The sequence below is a fragment of the Myripristis murdjan genome, chromosome 10 (genome assembly GCF_902150065.1).
Source record: "Myripristis murdjan chromosome 10, fMyrMur1.1, whole genome shotgun sequence".
In the NCBI taxonomy this organism is placed as follows: Eukaryota; Metazoa; Chordata; class Actinopteri; order Holocentriformes; family Holocentridae; genus Myripristis; species Myripristis murdjan.
In genome coordinates this window covers 9,789,416-9,810,599 of record NC_043989.1, presented here as the reverse complement: position 1 = coordinate 9,810,599, position 21,184 = coordinate 9,789,416, and the positions used below count along the sequence as shown (strand labels likewise).

Below are 21,184 nucleotides of genomic sequence, written 5' to 3'. Positions count from 1 at the left end.
CAGCATGTTGCAGCTTCACACTGAGGCATAAATTATTTCCACATGCCACATGCAGTGTGCCGGGAGAAGGTCCTGCATGGGGATCCACAAGAAGGACCTTCACGAAAGTGACTGCTGATTGGCTAACAGCAACAGGAGGCAGTCATACTAGGATGGAAAGATTACAACAGTGGGGAAAATTAAGCGAGAATAAAGGCAGTGACGCTACTTTGAGTTTGGAATTAGGTGTTTTATAATGTGACCTTCTAGGTCAGTGGTTCTCAAATGGGAGTACACAAACCCTTGGGGGTAAGTTGGAATACTGTATGGGGTAAGTGAGTTTAAAAAAAAAAAGTTAATTAAAAAAATATCAGTCTTGCAAAATTCCTAAAATAATTCACCTATGCTACAATGAGTTTAATAAAAATGGAAATGTAAGTTTGATAAACCACATTTTATATTCAGTACTCCCTCTGGGTTTCCTGAAGGTGTCAAATGTGTGTGTTTGTGGTTTAAATCTGCTGCCATGGTTGTCAAACAAGCACATTTCTTCACTATGACCAAATAAAAATCAAGAAAATGGATTTGTGGTTGAAATGCAGCAGCGACGCAGTTGGAAACAAGGACAAAGCAATGAAAAAGAAGCAAAAACAAAGCCAACAAAATATCCGCAGAATCAAGCTGTTGTTTCAGACACTGATGGAGCTGGATTGGACCTCCTTATATAGACTTTTTTTTCTAACCCCCCCCCGGTCAGGGGGTACTTGGCTGAAAAATATTTCAAAGGGGTTACATTATTGAAAAAAGTTTGAGAACCACTGCTCTACGTTGACCTTCTATCTGCTGAGGCTTTATTGTGTTTTCACCTAAAATGAAAATCAATAAGTCATTCAAAAGGGGACATATTTGCTATTTGTTCCCTATCCATCTCTTTGCTACATCATGCCCTTCCCTCCCCCTCCTGTTCCCTTCCCTCCTCCCTCCCTCATCCCTCCTCCCTCCCATCTGACCTGGGCAAGAGTGCATCCCAACAGTCCTGTCCCTCATTCATGCCAAGGTATTCTTTGGCCTTAGAAAAAATATTTTCCATGAACAGAGATTGGGGGGGAGAGAGAGAGAGAGAGAGAGAGAGAGAGAATATAGCCAGGGGTGGCAGAGGAAGGGAGCAGTGAAGGAGGAGGAAGAGAGAACCCAGCAATTATATATAGATTTGAAGTGGACAGGGAGCTGTCATCATCTAAGATGTGTGTGTGTGTGTGTGTGTGTGTGTGTGTGTGTGTGTGTGTGTGTGTGTGTGTGTGTGTGTGTGTGCGTGTGCTGGCTGTCAGAGGCTATTAAGGGAGTACTACAACAAGGCAGCAGGACAGACTTCCCTGTCCGTCAAGCTGTAGACAAACAGCTGAGCCACAGTTAATGTTGAGTCACCACAGAACCCTCTATCTGTCTCTCTCTCAGCAGTCACAGCCAGTTGTGTGTCAAATAACATCAAATATATCAGAGTAGTGTGCTTCAAAGAAGTCAATCTGACAGACAAATTTCTAACAGGTTTAAGACACCTTGTTTTCTGGGGGGAAAAAGTCTTCAGCACAGCCCATGACATCCCTGAGACACCGCAGTTACCAACATTTTATAGGCAATATTGCTTTGTGTAGAAATGAGGTTTGGGAAATGGAGCAAGTCCATTGTGGATAAAATCACAATTGTTAGTTTTTCTCCTAACAAAAAAACTACTTTGTATAAACACTGACCAACATTTTTGAATTTATATGGGGGGTTAGGGAAAGGTTTCATAAACATAAAGGTTGTACAATTGTTCTAACCCACAGAGACCAAAACATGCTGTCTTTCAAGTGCTTAGTCTTGGGAATTTCAATGCTTTCAAGCATAAAAACTGAACTTCAAAGGTTTTCATCTTACCACAATAAAATGCACTCTTAAAAAGTACAATAGTTTATAATTTACCACAAAATGCTTGAAAATACTTTTTAAAACCATTTAAGATACTTAGACAAACAGACCATTTTCACAGCACCCATTTTGACACAGTAACATGGGTAAACACAGGTGTTACTAATGACATCAATTAAGGTTCCATTTGATTTAGGTGTTAAACCCATGGCACACCAAGCAAACAGAGCCATGCTGGCTCACTGGAAAGGCTCTGGTAAACTTAAATGGAACACAAACTTAATGTCATTAGCGACACCTGTGTTTGCCCTGCAGCTTCATGAGAAAATGGCTGCTATGAAAACTGTCTATAAGATAGAATACTTCATCACGGACAAGCTTTCTTCTGAAAACACTCGTATTTTAGAAGGGCCATGTGATCAGACTAGTTCAAATATGTGCTACCAATGAAACAGCTTATCTTTGCAGTTGAATATTTGAGCTTTAGGCCCGCAATTTACCCGCATTGGGTGACTGGCGAGTGTTAATTTTAGACCCTGTGTATGTACACACTCTGTGCCCCAATCGCGCAGCAGCTGCCACCTAAAACTATCCTCATGAGCCAAAACCAGTCACACACACGCACACAACTGGAATCTTTTCATGTTGCCCCAGACACAAATCTAAACTTCTCAACCACACAAATACCAAATGCCAGGGGGTGAGATGCAGGCACATATGGATGGACGAGAACACACATGCACGCACGCACACACACACACACACACACACACACTGTACTTTATGTCCTTGTGTACAATATCACACATTGTTAAACTCAGACACAGCGGGCTGAAACAGGACAGCAGCAGCCAAGCAACACATTCAAATTACAGGGTAACAGGGTGCGACCATTTTGGCCACACATACGACCAAAAATCTGTCAAGAGCAACTAAACATTTTCATTGGTCACACCAGTGTGCCTGAAATTCAGTAGGCTTCTGTGTGTGTAGAATTATTTTCCCACCGGCATTCTGTGGAGACATCCGACTGCATCCTACTCTGCTTCAGATTAGCTCTGACCCTGATATTCTTACACTAACCATCTCACTCCTCATGCCTACACCTAGCCAATCTCACCAACGTTACAACATTATGCACATTTGCAGCGAGTGCGGCCAAAGCATGGCTGCAAACAGTACTTTTGCTGTTGAAGTATTGATGCTCTCACTTGAAATGTTAAAAGAAACATGTCCTGTGCAGTGACAGATGTGTGGACAGCAGAGCAGCCCCCCTCCCTGAAGCATTTCAACACCAGGCAGCAGCAAACCAAAGCACTAAGGAAAAAGACGGTACTGCTTAAAATGTAATACTGTGGTGCCAAAAGGTGATGCGAAGACTGCACCTGTATTATGTGCTGGTGCACCTAAATGAAAAAAGTTAGGCACACCAGCGCAACCAATGTCAAAAGTTAGCCTGGAGACCTGAAATGTCAACATGCCTTGATCTAATACGGTCAACAAGGCCGAACTGTGTGTGTGTGCGTGCGTGTACGTGTGTTGTGTGTGTGTTTGATGTAAAGCTGTGTGTGGAACAGCTGTGTTTAGTCTGGGTCATGTGAGACTGGAAGTGTGGTCTATGTGACTGTGTGCATGTGTGCGTGTCTGTATGTGGATTATGGATTAGTGTATGTAATCATCTTAAGGGCCAGTAGGACAAGACTAACAGCATGACCCTGGCTGAATGTATCCCTCTCTATCTCTCTCTCTCACTCACTCAGCCACTCACTCACACACAGAGTCCAGGCAGTGAGGGTTGTAAAGTGTGGCTGACTGATTTATTTTTCTGTGTTGCTTTACAACTTTGTTTTCATCTTACAGGTAGCTGGCTACTGATTAACTAGCACAAATTAGCACACACAGTAAGTCCTGAATAAACAATAGACAAAGCGTTATTGGAAATGCTTCCTGGTTTATTAAGTCAAGATGTCAGATTGATTGGGATCCTCATATTAATACAGTAAAGTATATGGTCCTGAGACAAATATAAATCAATTATATGAATTCCTGGGTGGAAAAGATGATGAACCCTGGCCTAGTTCAACAGAGGTGTGACAAACAGAATTATACTACATGCTGTGTCCAAGATCGTTTTCTGCTGCCATCATTCAAAACAAATTACGCTCAGAGTGGCAATAATGTGGCCATAATAAATTACAACATGGTTGTAAAGTGGGACATAAAAAACTGTGGAAGGAGAGAGAGAGAGATCTTATCCCATGCTAATTTAAATGATATAAAACTGACTTTTCCCCACAAGTGTTAATGAGAGGGCAAGTTTAATTAGCTGAAATTATTTATTGCACATGTGAAATGCCAAAACAGAGAAAGAAGAGAAAAATTTTGATGGAAAAGAGCATGAAAAAATGCAATGGCCAAGGATGAGAAAAACACAAGTTTGGTAGCTCTCAAACTATTTAGCTGTAATATTTGTTTATTACTGCAACACACTGCTGTGGTTATAAGGTCTATTACTTCCTTGTATTCAGTCTCAATGTATAAATTAGTTTAAACTTATTACTTAGAAGTGCATGCTCTGCAGCTGATTAATCTGATTAATGTCACCTGTGCTGCTCACTTCTTTTCAGGCATTCTCTGCTGCCTTGATTTTTTTTTTTTTTTGCACAAAGCTAACCCTGATGAAGACCTCAGTCAAAACATCTGGTGTTATTTGGGCTGTGAAGTGATAATATCATTCGTGCATGATTCAAAGAAAAGTTAGATTTTTTGACTGCGTGCTTCTTGGTGTCTTGATCTATTGCAAAAGACTGGAAGTGCAGAATGAAAGTGCGGAATGTCTTGGAGTCCTGGTCAGATTTAATTTAAGCAGATCTTCAGACCGGTTGAGTCCGGAAGATCTCTAAGTGGCACGAAATTCCTAATTACTGTCAACAGCACAGACATGATTTGTTACAATGGGAATGTTATATCTATTTAATACAGTCTCCTGTATCAAATAGTTGTAACATTTCCAAAAGTATTTCTTCAAGAGTAAATAAGCAATATTCAAAGCATTCTGTCATGGCACTGAACCATGTTGCTTCTCAAGCTGTACCAGTCATTCTCAACAGTCAGTAGCATGGCTGTACTCACCTTAATTTTTGTAATAGTTCTTTAAGAACATTTGGTTCTTGTTTTAGTAATCTTTCTACTGAATCCTCTCAACAATCAGTTGACCCAAGGTCATATAAACAACACTTTAAAATCAGCCTTACTTATGTAAGATCTTTGAGGAACAAATTATTTTTAGCTAGTGATTTTATCATTCATAACCTTGATTTCATGTTTGTAACTTTCTTTCTGCAACCATTCATTCCGCACACCTCCCCTGATCAGGTATCACTCTGTGAATTTTCCCACCTTGACCATCTCAGAATCTCCCTAGGATTTCTTGGCTGTCTATAGGCCTTGTAAATACTGTGCCAATTTCTTTAATAGATTTGCTGAATTGCTGTCTGTGATATTTATTGATTTTGATGACATAATGACAGCTATACTAGAGAACTTATTGACTTATTGGATACTTTTGAACTACTGCAGCATGGTAATGAGCCCGCACATGATCAGGGACATTCATTAATGGCTTTGCTCCTAAATACATCTCAGAAATGCTAATGCTGTATGGAGATCATTAGGGGCTGCTTTACTGGTTGTGCCTAGAGTTAACGCAAAGCATGGGGAAGCAGATCTGAGTTACTGTACTTGGAATCGACTTCCACTGAGTCTCAGGCATGCCCCATCTCTACCTAACATTAAAATTGTGTCCATGGTGTCCATTGTTCATTGATTTTAAAGCGATTTCTTTATGTACGCATACATTTGTATACGTGTATTTTATTTTAGTTATTTATTTATTTATTTATTTATTTTTGTTATTTACTATTTTATCATGACTTTATTCCTTTTTAAGTTTTAAATCTCTTGTCATTCTTTAATCTACTTGAAAGCGATTTGATTGCTTTATGTATAAAATGTGCTATATATTTTTTCCTGTAAAGCCCTTTGGGACAAATTTGTAATTTGTGATTCTGGGCTATACAAATAAATAAAATTGAATTGAATACAAATTGAATATAAAACTGCTATTCCTCCTGAGGGATTGAACCATGCTCATTCAGTCTGGCGCAACTCATCCTATGTACGTGTTAGACTGTGTGTGTATATGTGAGTGTCTTCATGTCAGACACTTTTTTTTTGGTTGGCAAGAACATCGACAGATAAGAACACAACGTGTAGTGTGAACTGCAGGAAACCGGAGTAAATGATCTCCAAAAATATTTTACACAAATTTTCCATGTTTTGCCACTGTGCTCTAATTGCTTTGGTGTAGTGATCATCAAACTGAGTGACAGACTGTGCTTAATGATGTGTGGCAATTTGAGTTTGGCATGCAGTGAGCACAGAGGAAGTTAAATTTCCAAAAGAATTACTATCAAAGATTATTCACCAAGTATTTTGTTAACTGTTAATGTGCAGCAACTTACAGAAATCTGCAATTCATTAACACCACAAGACAACTGAGATCTTCTTGTCAGGTTTTATACGAAGTACTTTCCTGATTCTTTTTGGAGATTACTGTATGTGTACTTCACAAATTAAACAGACTACAGACTCGCACATACAAATTGAGGCCAAATATTTCACCAGGGGGGTGGGAGACACTATTAAGCAGAACATGACATTGCAACTTACTGGAGGCTGAATATATTTATAGTCTTTCCTATAAACCTGTCCAAGCTGTACCAAGAACTCAGTGTAACTCAACCTCCTAACCTGCCAAGAGAAACCACATGTAAGCCTGACTCATAAGTCAACCATAAATCAGGAAAACCATGAACGTGAGTGTCCTATAAACCGCTTCTTCTTCCCATTGTTTGGATTTTTTTCCCCTTTAAATAACTGCTGATATTGTTTGATATTCTATTTAGAAAATAGTAAACCAGTGGCCACATACTGGTTTGTAAGCACATAATAAAGACCTGAGGAAAATGGGTCATATAATATTGTGAAAATGCAGAGATGTTAATATAAAAACTATCCAGAATCTATAAGACTTTTTCACATGTTGGCTTGTTTGAGATTTAAAAATTCCATATGGCGACGCAACATAATCCTTATAATTAAAAACCATCACGCACCAAGAATACAGCAACTATAACCCTTACAATTGTTCCTGCCAAAAGCCAACAGTTGCAAAACTGGATCTGTGGATCCGGCTGGCTGAGAGACAGCTACCAAAATAGAGAAGAGACATCCAGATATCACAGCATCTTGTGATTACCTACTGAGCTAAGGAGGTCAGATGATGCAATAGATTTTTTATTGCTTTTAGTAGGTCAATAAGAATATGAGAAGATGCACATGTGTGTTTGTGTGCACATGCTTGTGGATCCTGATATGCAAAATACAACACAGAAAGACCCACATGGAAGGCTTTCTTGCCTTTCCATGTGGGTCGGGATCCCTATTGCAATCATGTATTTTCAGATTTTCAGTGAACTGAAACTACACGTCTATTTTTTAATCTCTATTAGCTTGTGATTTGTTAACTATGATAATTTATTTGGTCTCCACTTGCAACTGACCAAAAAGATGAGATTTGATATATTTGTAATGGTAACAGGCATTAGGAGATTGGTGCCAATGAACAGTAACAGGCTATAATTTGGGGGGGGGTTTCTGTGTTCTCTTCCAAAATACATGACACTGGTATGTATAGGCCTCTTGTTAAGAAAAATGCTATCCAAGTATAGGTTTTATTACATGATTAAAATCATTTCACACAACCAACCACTTGGCTATTGTGAGAGACACCAGGGAGTGTTTGTGCTACTGTGTGTGTACATGTGTGTCTCACCTAGTTGCAGGGCTGTCGTTGTTGTGTGTGTGTTGTGGTGAGTCGGAAGAGGCAGGGCCCTCCTCCCCGTCCTGAGGCAGCTCTTCACACTCTGCTTCACACTTCTCATCATCCAAAAGCTCTGTGATCTAAAGACAGAGAGACAGAGCGGACATCAAAGGTTAGCTCACTGTTGATCTTTCCCATGTTCAAAAAAATCTGGTCTCATATGGGATGACCTCATTCATTTATGAATGCTGCGCATTCTTGAAAACATGTTTTTCTGCTATGTGGGTAAAATCTGAAATATGACTTTAGAACTGGTGAAAATTTTGCCATAAGCAATCACATAAATTGTAAATTAAAGCAGGGATTACTCAAAGCAGGTGAACAAGACAAAATTTATTGGAACTAGGAACTTGTAACTACTTTACTGGAACTAGGAACAAGGGATGTTGTCATACACCAGTACTGACGATAACTGTGATATTAAAAAAAAAAAAAAAAATGAAATACTAAATAAATAATATTGCAAAAATAATTCAGCACCTGTTAAACCATTTCTGTTTCCTTCCATTTGTGCTTTGTGCCACTCCCCCAACGCCACACACCCTTCTGCCTTTCTCTCATAAATTTCTAATATCAATGTACTCTGAGAAAGTCTTTAAAAAAATAAGATGTGATTGTCATGGCAATGCCCTCGTCTTTCCCTTGTGTTGTCTGTGTTCCCTGCCTCCCTTGTGTTTTCCTGTCTGTCTCTCGGTGTGTCTGCAGTGTGGGTGTGTCTGTCTCTCGCCCTCTCTCTCCAGGCTCCTTAATTCACCAACACATCTGCTTCTCATAGCCATCAGCACACCTGCCATCCATCAGCCCATCAAGCCTGCAGTAAAAGAACTAGGTCTCACAGTCTTTGCCAGATCGTTTTTTCAACTTCGTTTCAAACTTTCTTGCTGCAGTATTGTGTAGACTGTTCTGTTCCCTAGCGTTGTTCCTAGTGGCTTGTTCTTACCTGCTTCCCCCTGAGCCTCAGCATCACCTTGCCAACCTGCCTTCTACTTGCTCGTCTGTCAGCCCATGCCACGGCATCGTGAAGCCATCTCCACATCTCCACTATCTACCTTCATTTTACTCTGCCTCTCAATGAAACATCTTTACTCACATGTTACTTACTGTTATTGGATCCTGCATTTGGGTCTAACTGTGTCTACACATAACAGTGAGATGTTGATTTAATCTCATACATTTGAGAAGACTGACTAATTGATGTGGGTAAATCTTGTGGGTAAAATCCATCAATGACCCTTTACCCCCAATCATCATTATAATTCAGCGTATTTGTAGGTGTGCGTTCTATTGTAGATGAACAGCTCAGTACAGAAATGACCAGAGAGGAAAACATGTCTGGCTACAGGACTTCCCTGAATTCACTGTTCTCTGAATTTGTGACTGGACAAAGGGGCTGACACTATGTGTGTGTGTGTGTGTGTGTGTGTGTGTGTGTGTGTGTGTGTGTGCGCGCGTGCACATTAGGCATGAGACAAAGAGAAGAGACATTACAGTTTGTTCTGCAGGACATCTAAATATAGATGAGGCTAATGAGTAACACATTAACACCACAGATACACTGGTTATCAGGGATATAAATAAAAAGATAGGAGGGATGGGTAGAGGAGTGAGAGAAGGGAAGGGAGAAGAGACGGATAGAGACAGAGAGAAAGTAGAGGTGGGACAGAAGCAAAAGTAAAAAAAAAAAGTAGAGGGAAGGGATGGATGGAAAATCGAGGGAAACGGGAAGGGACAGAAGAAGGTAATGAATTTGAGAGCGAGTGGGAGATCAAGAGAGGTGGGAGGCAGGTGGTGGAAAGGAGGAGGGAGAAGAGGATTAGTATTTAGATAGAAATAACTCCTCATGAGTTGCTGTCACCAAGTAAACAAGATCCTGAAGCACCTCTTTCTTTCTCAGTCACCCATTTCAAAACAAATAATGTTTTCATATCCATTTTGCTATGCTCGACTGCTCGATGATTTAACATATACCAAGTTTATCTACGCTTTTACAATTTGATGTTTTCAACACCTTGGTTCGAATATGGCTTTTTCAGGAAAAATCATCTGGCGGAAAAGAAATGTAATGTTTCACATTTCTGGTGGCTGCAACAACAATGTGTTTGGATTAATAGGAAAAAAATAAAGTCGTACCAACAAACAAAAAAAATCAAACTTAAGCAACAGAAAATTCAAAGAAAGTGACATCATAGAATTGGACACAATGTGACTGCAGGGAAAAGCAGTGCAGAAACAGGAAAGACCAATAAGCAACAAAGATGTAACCAAAATTTTTCAGGAGATAATAAAAATAAATAAATGAAAAAGACTGAGGAATTTATGGATTACCACCATAAAGACTACTCTGAAAACTGGTGTGATTTACACAATGGAAAATGAGAAGAAAGTCAAGCGAGAGAGAGAGAGAGAGAGAGAGAGAGAGAGAGAGAGAGAGAGAGAGAGAGAGAGAGAGAGGGAGAGAGAGAGAGAGAGAGAGGGAGGACAACATGGGTCGAAGTTCATGAACTAGATTTGTTCTCATGACATTTCAAGTGCGTCATCATTCCTCAGGCCACTGAGCCACGTGGCTGCCCCATTCCCCTTTGTTCAATTTATTCTCTCTTCCTCTACATTCACACGGTTGTTTACCATCTCTCCTTTTTCTCTTTCTTCCTCTGCTTCTCTCCTTTGCTCTTTGCAATGCAAACCCCATCTGCTGCAGTAACTGCCCCGTTGCTAGGGCAACGTCTCTGTTCCAAGACCTCTGATTGGCTGCTGGGGAGTTCTTGCATCGTCATGTGTGCAAATCTGGGGGGTGACTCATACTGCCCCCCCTCTCGTGTGTGTGTGCACACATGTGTATCTGAGATTAGCACAAGGATTCATACTCTTCTATTGCCTGAGTCGAAAAAACTCTCAAAGGTTAATATGTGACGGTGGTGTTATTTATATCTGTGTGTGTGCTCAGGCATACTGAGGGGAAAGAAAAGATATTGGATTTCAGATCACTGGTAAATTTTATATTTATCTCATATGTAAAACACCATCTAAATATCCCATGCTACAACAAAAACACTTGAATGTCCCCAACTGAAACAGATAGGTGGACAATAACCTTCACCACGCTGATCCTGACAGACAAGGCTGAGGGACAAAACAGCTGGCGATAAGACGGGTCTTTAAGTCAAACCGAGTAACGGAACATTCCTGAACTGTTCGAGGCTTATCATAAAGCAACCACTTAGCATGAATAGAACAGAATAACATAGACAGATTTACAATGGATAGAATAGAAACTTGCATTAAGTTTCAAAGTGCTGTGGAACCATCCAGAGGGGCTTCTTATAAACTCTAGAATTAAAATGGACAGAAGAGACACATCTATTTCAGTAGTGTCATTTATAGTAGCATACAAAACTAGATTATAACAGGATTTTTAGATTAAAATGGATACATAAAGCAAACAAGATTATGTATTTATATTTATTTATAATTATTTATATACGTAATAAACAAAACAATTATGTATTATATATGTAATAAACAATTTAAAAAGTTTGCTTTCACTTTCCAAAACATAAGAGGCTACAATACCACCTGTATCTGTAGAAAATGTTGCAATTTATATTGATATTACAATAGCAGAAAATGATTGTTAATTTTATGCAGCCCTGTTAAACTGAATGTCAAATGTAGTGTAGGATTAGAGGAAATTTTCCTATGTCTATGCAACTTCTGCTCCACAACACAGAACGTGGCACATCACCTGACAATCTTGCATCATTGTTTTCAGAAAGCTCCGGCTTCCCCATTCACATGGAAATGCCAGGCCATTTTCAGATTTAAAAGCTCTGTTTTGGGTGGAAAACACCGGCTTAGTGTGGATGGAAGGCTAAAAGGGAGAAGAAACGATGCATTTTCAAATTTAGTGTGGACATGGCCTGAGGCTCAAGGGCCTGGACTGAAAACCTCTGATCTACACTATATTACCAAAAGTATTCGCTCACCCATTCAAATGATCAGAATCAGGTGTCCTAATCACTTGGCCTGGCCACAGGTGTATAAAATCAAACACTCAGGCATGCAGACTGTGAAACAAGACATTTGTGAAAGAATGGGCCGCTCTCAGGAGCTCAGTGAATTCCAGCGTGGAACTGTCATAGGATGCCACCTGTGCAACAAATCCAGTCGTGAAATTTCCTCGCTCCTAAATATTCCACAGTCAACTGTCAGCTCTATTATAACAAAATGGAAGCGTTTGGGAACAACAGCAACTCAGCCACGAAGTGGTAGGCCACGTAAAGTGACGGAGAGGGGTCAGCGGATGCTGAAGCGCATAGTGCAAAGAGGTCGCCGACTTTCTGCACAGTCAATTGCTACAGAGCTACAAACTTCATGTGACCTTCAGATTAGCCCAAGTACAGTACGCAGAGAGCTTCATGGAATGGGTTTCCATGGCCGAGCAGCTGCAGCCAAGCCACACATCACCAAGTGCAATGCAAAGCGTCGGATGCAATGGTGTAAAGCACGCCGCCACTGGCCTCTAGAGCAGTGGAGACGCGTTCTCTGGAGTGATGAATCACGCTTTTCCATCTGGCAATCTGATGGACAAGTCTGGGTTTGGAGGTTGCCAGGAGAACGGTACATTTCAGACTGCATTGTGCCGACTGTGAAATTTGGTGGAGGAGGAATTATGGTGTGGGGTTGTTTTTCAGGAGCTGGGCTTGGCCCCTTAGTTCCAGTGAAAGGAACTTTGAATGCTTCAGGATACCAAAACATTTTGGACAATTCCATGCTCCCAACCTTGTGGGAACAGTTTGGAGCGGGCCCCTTCCTCTTCCAACATGACTGTGCACCAGTGCACAAAGCAAGGTCCATAAAGACATGGATGACAGAGTCTGGTGTGGATGAACTTGACTGGCCTGCACAGAGTCCTGACCTGAACCCGATAGAACACCTTTGGGATGAATTAGAGCGGAGACTGAGAGCCAGGCCTTCTCGACCAACATCAGTGTGTGACCTCACCAATGCGCTTTTGGAAGAATGGTCAAAAATTCCTATAAACACTCTCCTCAACCTTGTGGACAGTCTTCCCAGAAGAGTTGAAGCTGTAATAGCTGCAAAAGGTGGACCGACATCATATTGAACTCTATGGGTTAGGAATGGGATGGCACTTCAGTTCATAGTATGAGTAAAGGCAGGTGAGCGAATACTTTTGGTAATATAGTGTATACTGTATTCATTTTCTCAAAGTGATTAACGAGCAAAAGACAATACAATTAAAACCCTGACTTATACAACTGCCACCAAAGGCATGTTCATTCTACCAAAGCCATTCATCAGTAATATGGGAAAATGACCCTGGACATCACTTTGATAGAAGGCCTCAAGGGTTAATTCACTCAAATGAAAGGTGTTCACATAATGAATAATGATGACTGATTTTGTGGTTTTAATTTTTTTTTTTTTTAGATTTATAACTGACCTGGACCACTGGCATTCCCTTAAATAGACTGGAGTAATGAATATGACCATTGATGTGCTGACTAAGTGGTCAGAAAGTCTTTGAGGTGACGTAACAATATTAGGGGATAAAGCTTCGTAAATCCCCTGTTAAGATGACCTGGCATGGTCTTTCAGAAAACAGAAAAGAAAGCAGAGGGGGTAAGAAAGAGAGAGAGAGAGAGAGAGAGAGAGAGAGAGAGAGAGAGAGAGAGAGAGAGAGAGACAGAGAGAGAGAGAGAGAGAGAGAGAGAATGGGAGAATCTTGTAACATTACCTTTCTCTCTGTATTTTTTTGCATTTGTGTGGCTGACACGTAGAGCAAATGTGTCTGAGCACATCTCTATTTGTGTGTGTGTGTGTGTGTGTGTGTGTGTGTGTGTGTGTGTGTGTGTGTGTGTGTGTGTGTGTCTTGGAAGCGGGCAGAGTGGGAGGGCAGAGAACAGGAACAGAAGGTCTTGGCCTTGGCCTTTGTTTGAGGTCCAGTTCTGAGTTTCTGGACTGAGTAGGCAAAAACAATGAGCCCCACTGACATCATGAGGCTGACTACTGGACCACTAGTGGGTCGGGAATGCAGAACAACAACTGGCAACTGACAAAAAAACAGACATTACAAACCTCAAAATATGACCTAATCAGTGGCTTTTAATGCTTCTTGCATGGCCTCTCAATTTGGATGTCAACTCCAATATAGTCAAAAGTGTAATTCTTGGGAAACTGGGTGAGCTGGTGAGCTTTTAACAGGTGACTTGAAAAGCAAAAACAGTGAAAGATGTAGAAACATTGAAAACATAAAGATGCCAACAGCTAAAATCTCCAACATCAACTAAGACTGTTAGACTTGACTAAAGACAAAGAAGAAGTAGCTTTAGTGCTCTGAAAAAATATAGTAGCTGAGGGTTTTTATTTTAATTTATTTTAATTTTTGCCTTTCTTGTCAGCCTAAGTTATGTGGTTCAGCTTTGAGGTTCTGGACACAGTGGGGAATCATACAAGCCCTGCTGATGCCACCAGTTTCAATATCTGCTCGCTGCGGTCAGTCCATCTGTTGGTTCACTAATAGTATGGGCCACGGTCACTGCAACATCCCCAGAAAAACAACCATGATTAGACAGAGCAGCCAACAACTGGAAGGGCACAGGTTTGACCCCTACCACATTACATTTTTAGCAATATTTTTCCCTGCTCATATTTATTTCAATGTTTATCTTAAAAGCTTAAGATTACCAAAGAGCACAACCAAGAACTGAAAGATGCTGAGTAATTTTTGATGATACTGTGTGTCGCTGACCATAAAGAAGGCTTTGGATACTGAGCTTTTGTTCTAAGCCAATCAATCAAACACTATCATTTTTTTTTTTTTTACATGATTGGCACTTGAATAATCTGATCACTACTTCCCCTGCACCATGAAACACTTAGCAGATAAGATGTGTCAGGCGACTGGGGGAATGTAGTATCTCAACTGCTGTTACATAAGAGATCTGCCTCCGAATATTAAGTAGGCCTAAATGACAACGGTTGGGTCGAAATAAACACTACAACCCAAGTAAAAAGATCAAACCAGACAAATGAGTGAGGTAATTGAAGGCATTGTGATGCTAATGGAAAAAAGAGAATTATCTACTCAAATCTCATTTAGCCATAAGCCTGAAGGCACTTAAAATTTAGACTGGAGTTTAAAATAGAGAAAACAGGCAAGTTTCTCAAAAGATAGAGGGAGGAAAAATAGATCAGTGTTTTTTTGCCTTTAAAATAACAAATGCAACTAGTAGTAGTAGTATTCAAGAGGTAGAATTTGAGCACTGAAACCGTGTATGTGCATATTCATAGGTGTGTGTGCATATGTGTGTTCATCCTAGCCTGTGTTGCTGTGCTGTGTACTTCCAGTAATACCACTTGAGATTAACCCTCTAGCCTAATGTTCCAGCAGTGAGTAGGCTGTGTGATCTGAAGACTCATCCTGAGCTCCCCAACGAGGTAGCCACTGATTGGATATTCTCTGACCACTCTTAATACGCATCCAATATACGTCAGCTGCATACTTCTAAAAACACCCCATCATCACTAAAGAAAATACTAACCACAAAGCAGTTTCAATGCCCTTTCTTTTTATTGTGGGGGCAGAAGAAACTGAGAAAACAAAATGACTGTGATTTAAAAAGGTCACCGCCACATGCTTACTGCACCCACATTTTCCCAATGGTATATGTAATATTTTGTTGTTGGCTTTTCTCTGGGTATTCCAGTTTCACTATCCAAAGAATGCATCAGAATCAAAAGACTTCCTCAAGTTTCAATGAGCACTATGATTTCTTGGAATTAACCACATTGCTGTTCAGTCCATTTTACCAAATTCTATGGGCCGACCTTCTTCAATGAGTACGTTTACATGCACACCATATTCCGGTTCGGCTCAATATTCCGGTTAAGGTAACTGCGCCGCGGCAACTGGAATGTTCCGTTTACATGTTACTTGGCATGCCCCCGTGTTTCGGCGTATTCCACTCTCTGATGTAATGCGACACTCAGCCGCGGGGGGCAGCAGTGCACGTATAGGCGTCTGGTCTGCCGGAAAAACAGACGAAGAAGTCTTCTTCCTCGTCTTCTTCTTCTTTTTCTTCTTCTTCTGTCGCTATTTCTATGTTTTCTCCCATCGATATACTCCATGATATTTAAGTCTTTCATTAGCTGAAGGTGGACTGCAGTCTCCTGGCTCTTGCTGCTGTTCGCCCTGCCGTTTTCCCCGCTTGCAGGTAACCATAGCAACAAAGACGCCACAGAATTCCTTGTGAGTCGGGCATGCGCAGTCGTGACTGAATATTCCGGTTCGGGGAGTTTTCCGACTAAGGTGTTTACATGCCCCAATATTCCGGTTGGAACAGGAATATTCCAGGGGGCTTATTCGGAATTCTCTCCAACTGGAATATGACCTTAATCGGGTTCGGTGCGTGTTTACATGACACGTGCGCAACCGGAATATTGCGAATATTCCGGTTAATACAGGAATAAGGTGTGCATGTAAAGGTGCTCAATGATAATGTTGGAGATAGTGCCATTTCTGTTGCAAAGACTATCAAGGACTACACCTGCTTAAATCTGAGTTTGACACAAAATAAGCCGCAATAGATAAAACTAGGTGAAACTCCCACAGCAACATTATTGGAGCCCCCTTAAAAGATTTTTGATGTTTTAATGTGTTCAAAAAATGCTATAAGCCAGATTGTCTCCTGTCTGTCCTATTCAACAAACTTTTTTGGCAGCTTGTGAAATTAGGTGGATTCAATGTGTCCACCACTGTGTCCAGCTAAAAAGGTGTGTGCGTGTTTGTGTGTGTATGCTAAAATATGATACGGCTCTGCTGCTGTCCAACAAGGCTCTAACCTGCTCCTCTACATAACTCAATGTTCTAACTTAAATAGGTCAGTGCTCCGTTGCTTATCACTATGTTGTAGGAAGTATGTACATTCCAACCTATATAACCTATTCCCCACTGCTTAACACTGTGCTCTGGGAATTCGTAACTCTCTAAAGCCTGTATAGATTATAAAAGCAGTCATTTGTCCTATAACACAGCTCTACAGTGCTGTGTGGACTTGCTAATCTGGTAGAGGCATAGTAGTAGGACACACCTAAATTCATATATTATACATATATATAATATATATAATTACAACCAGCAAATGTTGCAAAATCAGGCTCACATGACAAACTAGAAATGTAGATAGACAGACAGACAGACTCACAATTCGGGTGTGTCCAAAATGGTGTATGGCAAAACAAAGGCCTTAGATTCTATTGCATCAAATCAAATCAAGCCTACCTGTTGAGGCTTGCAGTATTCTAAAGCAAAGCCAAACCAAGCTTAGGAGTGCCTTAAGACAAAAAGGTGTGATCTTGTTTAGATGGGACAGTATGTACTGTACTTGTCATGTTTGCTACACACGTTTTACACAGTTGCTCCTCCTTGAAGAGTGGCTCAGAAAATCGTGTGCTTCTTAATGCTGGAAGACGCCGAGTGTCTACCACTGCAGGATGTTTTCTGCAGGCTTATGTGTTGATTTTAAGCTGTTGGACTTGAAAAAGACTGCTGATTTCTCTCATTTTTTCCAACTCTGTTCTGGCATCCTGACATTGCAAAAACCTTCTTGAAAAGCAGAATGAAAGCTAGCACACATACTGGTGCTGTCCTAGTGCTCTAACCCTGGCACAACAACATATCTGACTACCATTTGCTGAGCGTGGAAAAAAAAAAAAAAAAAGGAAAAATCCAGCTTAGCACAGCTCGTATTTTGATCAATGCCAGCCTCTTGCAGGAGTTTCAATTTCTCAACCAAAATGCGGCAAAACTGTGGCCAAACACACCATTAATCAACGTCTTTTTGCCTCCCTTTCTCTATCTTTCATATGACTATCTCCCCTTCTGTTTTTAACATTGTGTTTCTCTTTCCATTTATCTTTCTCTACCTTTATCTTTGTCCCTCTCTTTCACTGTGTAACTATTTAAGTTACACCAGCTGAAAGCACCACTCAGCTGCTTTTAAACAATATTCTTTTAGGTCTGCTACCTGGCTTTCCTCTGAGCCTGCTTGTGTGTGCATCTACTGTGTGTCTACTTCCTGAAAGCATATAAAGGCTGTGTCTATGTGAAAGATAGAGAAACTGTGTGCGCGTGCGTGTGTGTATGCGCATGTGAGAGCTAATCCCCTGCATGAGGGTCTGTTCTGAGAGGGAGCCGTCCCCTGCGCAGAGGCTGGAGCCGTCAGATCTACGGTTACATCATCACCACCCTCCCTTTCTCATCCCTCACTCCCTCCCCTCTCATCCCTCCTCTCTCTCGCCATCTAGCTTACTTTCTATCCCTCTACCTCTTTCAATACCCCACTTTCTAACCCTCTGTTATGTAAGATACATGGATCAGCACACAGATTTTTTCCCTCCACACATCTTTCTCATTGTCCCTGACTGATCTTTCCTCTTCTCCTGCCTTCCTTCTGAGTCTTTCTCCTGGTAATGTTCCCTTGCCACAAAGACAGGAGGCAAAGGCATATGTTACAGAGACAAGAGGACACACAGAAAAAGAGGAGAGTTACGTGGAAGGAATTTGGACTGTAGATGAATTCCAATTCAATTACCTCTCTTTTACAAAACCTTGTAGGGGAGGTAAGGGGACGAGAGGATAAAAGACACAGTACTGATAAAAAAAAAAAAAAAAAAAACAACGAAATTAATATATAATTCTTAGATAACAAAAGGCTTAAGATTACAAGGCAAGACTGGAAACAAGTTTCCAGTAATAATGCAGTGAAATCAATCAAGAAAAAAACATTTAATCAGATACTACAATGAATGAAGGAAACAATGAATAAAGAAATGAATAAAAAGAAGACTGGAAGGGTGGAGGGAAGGAAGTTGAGGGAGTTATTAAAATGGTGACCTGCAGAGAGAAATTGTTTTGCTCACTCCCTGTCGATGCTTTCACAATGACTGTCTGCAGCCTTTCACTTAATCCTTTAAAAAATATTTTTCATGGCCTCTTTGCTTTATTGGACAATGTGCATTGGACAGTGACAGACATGATAAGAGAATGTTGGTGTGCAACCCAGATAAAGCACTTTCAGAATAACACTGTATACTTGCAATATTTTTCCCATAGCTTAATAGACTGGATTCAGGCCATTGTGAAGTTACATGTTTTCTATGCCACTCTTTGTACTGTCAAACCAATAGTGTGACGATATCTCTCTGCAATGGTGGAACGCCTTTAAGTTGGTTTATTCTGCCAGTCAAGCTCTGTACAGTCAATGCAGGTGCAGGTCAATGTATGGAACATCTAGCAACTGAATCGGTTTGCAGACCAAAAATGAAAACGTGAGGCAGAAAAACGAGGATGTATGCCTTTTTCAAAAATACTGCATTCAAGAGGTGCTTTTTGATCTGTGATATCATATAAAGCAATAGCAAGAGGAGTATAACTGCAGACAGAATGGCTGAATTGCAAATTCATTGCAAACTTTTCAGTATTGCTACAAGACAAGTTCTGCCTGACATCTTGTCAACCTTAATACTAAGATCTTGCCAACCTTAATGTCCCCTTAAACCTAGCTGGACTCACTGTGGATTTCTGTTGGCTAGATGTTTCTATTACTGGGTAGGAGATTGAGTCATGAACCACATAAATGTGCCCAAGCCCTCAAGATTTACAAACTAATTTTTATCAAGTCCAGCAATTCAATTTGGCCCCAAAATGTTTGGTGTTAAGTCCAGACTGGGAGAAGCCATTCTTACCAGCTTAACAAACAACGGTGTGGTAATTCTTATAATCTCTTTTCATAGTCTGAGAGTTTAAATCCATTGCTGGTGCCAAGAATCAAAATTAAAGAAATGCAACTTTAACCCCTTATCACTCCGGCCCTTTCTAAGACACATTTTAGTGAGAGGGGCAGGGGAGCTTCAGGGAGAGATAAAAGGTTGACGATATATGCCAAAGTGGTAAACATCATCTGAAAGCTGGGAACCTGAAGATTAATTTGAGATGCAGCTCAGCACTATGCATCAACTTATTATAGTGATAAATCTGTACTAAACATTGTGTTGTGGTTAGGTGCCTTTTTATTTTTTCATGTGTGTATATGGGTTAGTACATTATGATACAAGCACATGATGGCCATTCCCATGTTCAGTGAAGTGTCATAAGTTGTTGCAGCAATTTTTGCCCAGCTTTGGAGTGATATGTAGCCCCCTTACCCACAACGTAGCATGGCATAGACATGACATCAATCAATTCCTTAGGTTGTTTAGTTTCATATGATACCAGTATCTCCACTCTAGCTGCAAAACTGAGCCGTCTACAGCTTCCAAACCCCACTGACATCAGGATATAAGGGGTTAAAACCATGATCCAAGATTTGTTTCAGCACATATACACAGGAATGTCGCCATAAGTCGTACAATTGGAGAGTTAGTTGCCTTTTTCCCCAAGGTGTCTTAAAAAGGTTTAATATGGAGATGAGCACTACTAAGCTTTGTCCAAGACACTGATCACTTTTCAAATTTATACAAATCTTCAAGCAGTTCAGACTCACATACTATCCTTGAGGAATTCTTTAAATTAATTTGGAAACATAAAAACATCAGTTCCATGTTTCAATGTTGAGCAGTAGGACACAATTTTGGTTTCCAATGCGTTGAAGGAATTGGGTCTTGAGTGGTAAACCTCTTATCACAGTCTGGTCCATTTCCTTACTGGTGCAGAAAGGGTTTTAAGCTGCTTCAAATCAGGTGTTAGTTACCTAAGTGTTGCCAGCAGTTTTGTGGCATGCTCATTTAAGCTTTTACTTTTGATAAATTACTTAAGCATTACCTCTAGTTACATAAGGGGATGGAGTGGTTATGAAAAGAACAGTGGGAAATTTAGGCTCATAGTGCAAAATATAATGCTACTTCATGACTCATATGTCATAATACAAAAACACAAATTAGAGATATGCACACAATTTGAATCTTTGCCATACCAATTAATGTAATGTATAAAAATTCTCTCTCAAAAACAAGGGGACACCAATGGGTAATGAGCAGGGGACAGAGAGTGCGTCTTTGTTTATTTGTTTTTCCTCTGCAGGTGAACTCACAGAGAATTCAACCTCTAATTCTGGCAGACTTTGATATTGCCAAACACACTATTGCCATGCCAATACTGTCTGCGCAAAAAAAAAAAAAAACAGAACCCAAGAGGGAGACACCAGCTGAAACTACTGGTTATTGAGAAAAAAAAGAGACCAAAAAGGATTTTTGATGCATTTGGGAATGAAACTTCTTGACCATCTGAATAATAATGGTTATAATGGCTTTGGTTTTGTGTATGGTGGATTTTTT

General features: G+C 40.4%; 1 protein-coding gene across 4 annotated transcripts in view; it reads right to left on the bottom strand.

The window, feature by feature from the left end:
• Positions 1-21,184, bottom strand: part of fam13b (family with sequence similarity 13 member B) — a 96,166-nt gene that overhangs the window by 38,117 nt on the left and 36,865 nt on the right. For all 4 annotated transcript variants that reach the window (XM_030061546.1, XM_030061549.1, XM_030061548.1 and 1 more), the window contains exon 7: positions 7,784-7,911. In XM_030061546.1, coding sequence (XP_029917406.1) covers positions 7,784-7,911 — 128 coding nt within the window. The remainder of the gene's footprint in view (positions 1-7,783; positions 7,912-21,184) is intronic.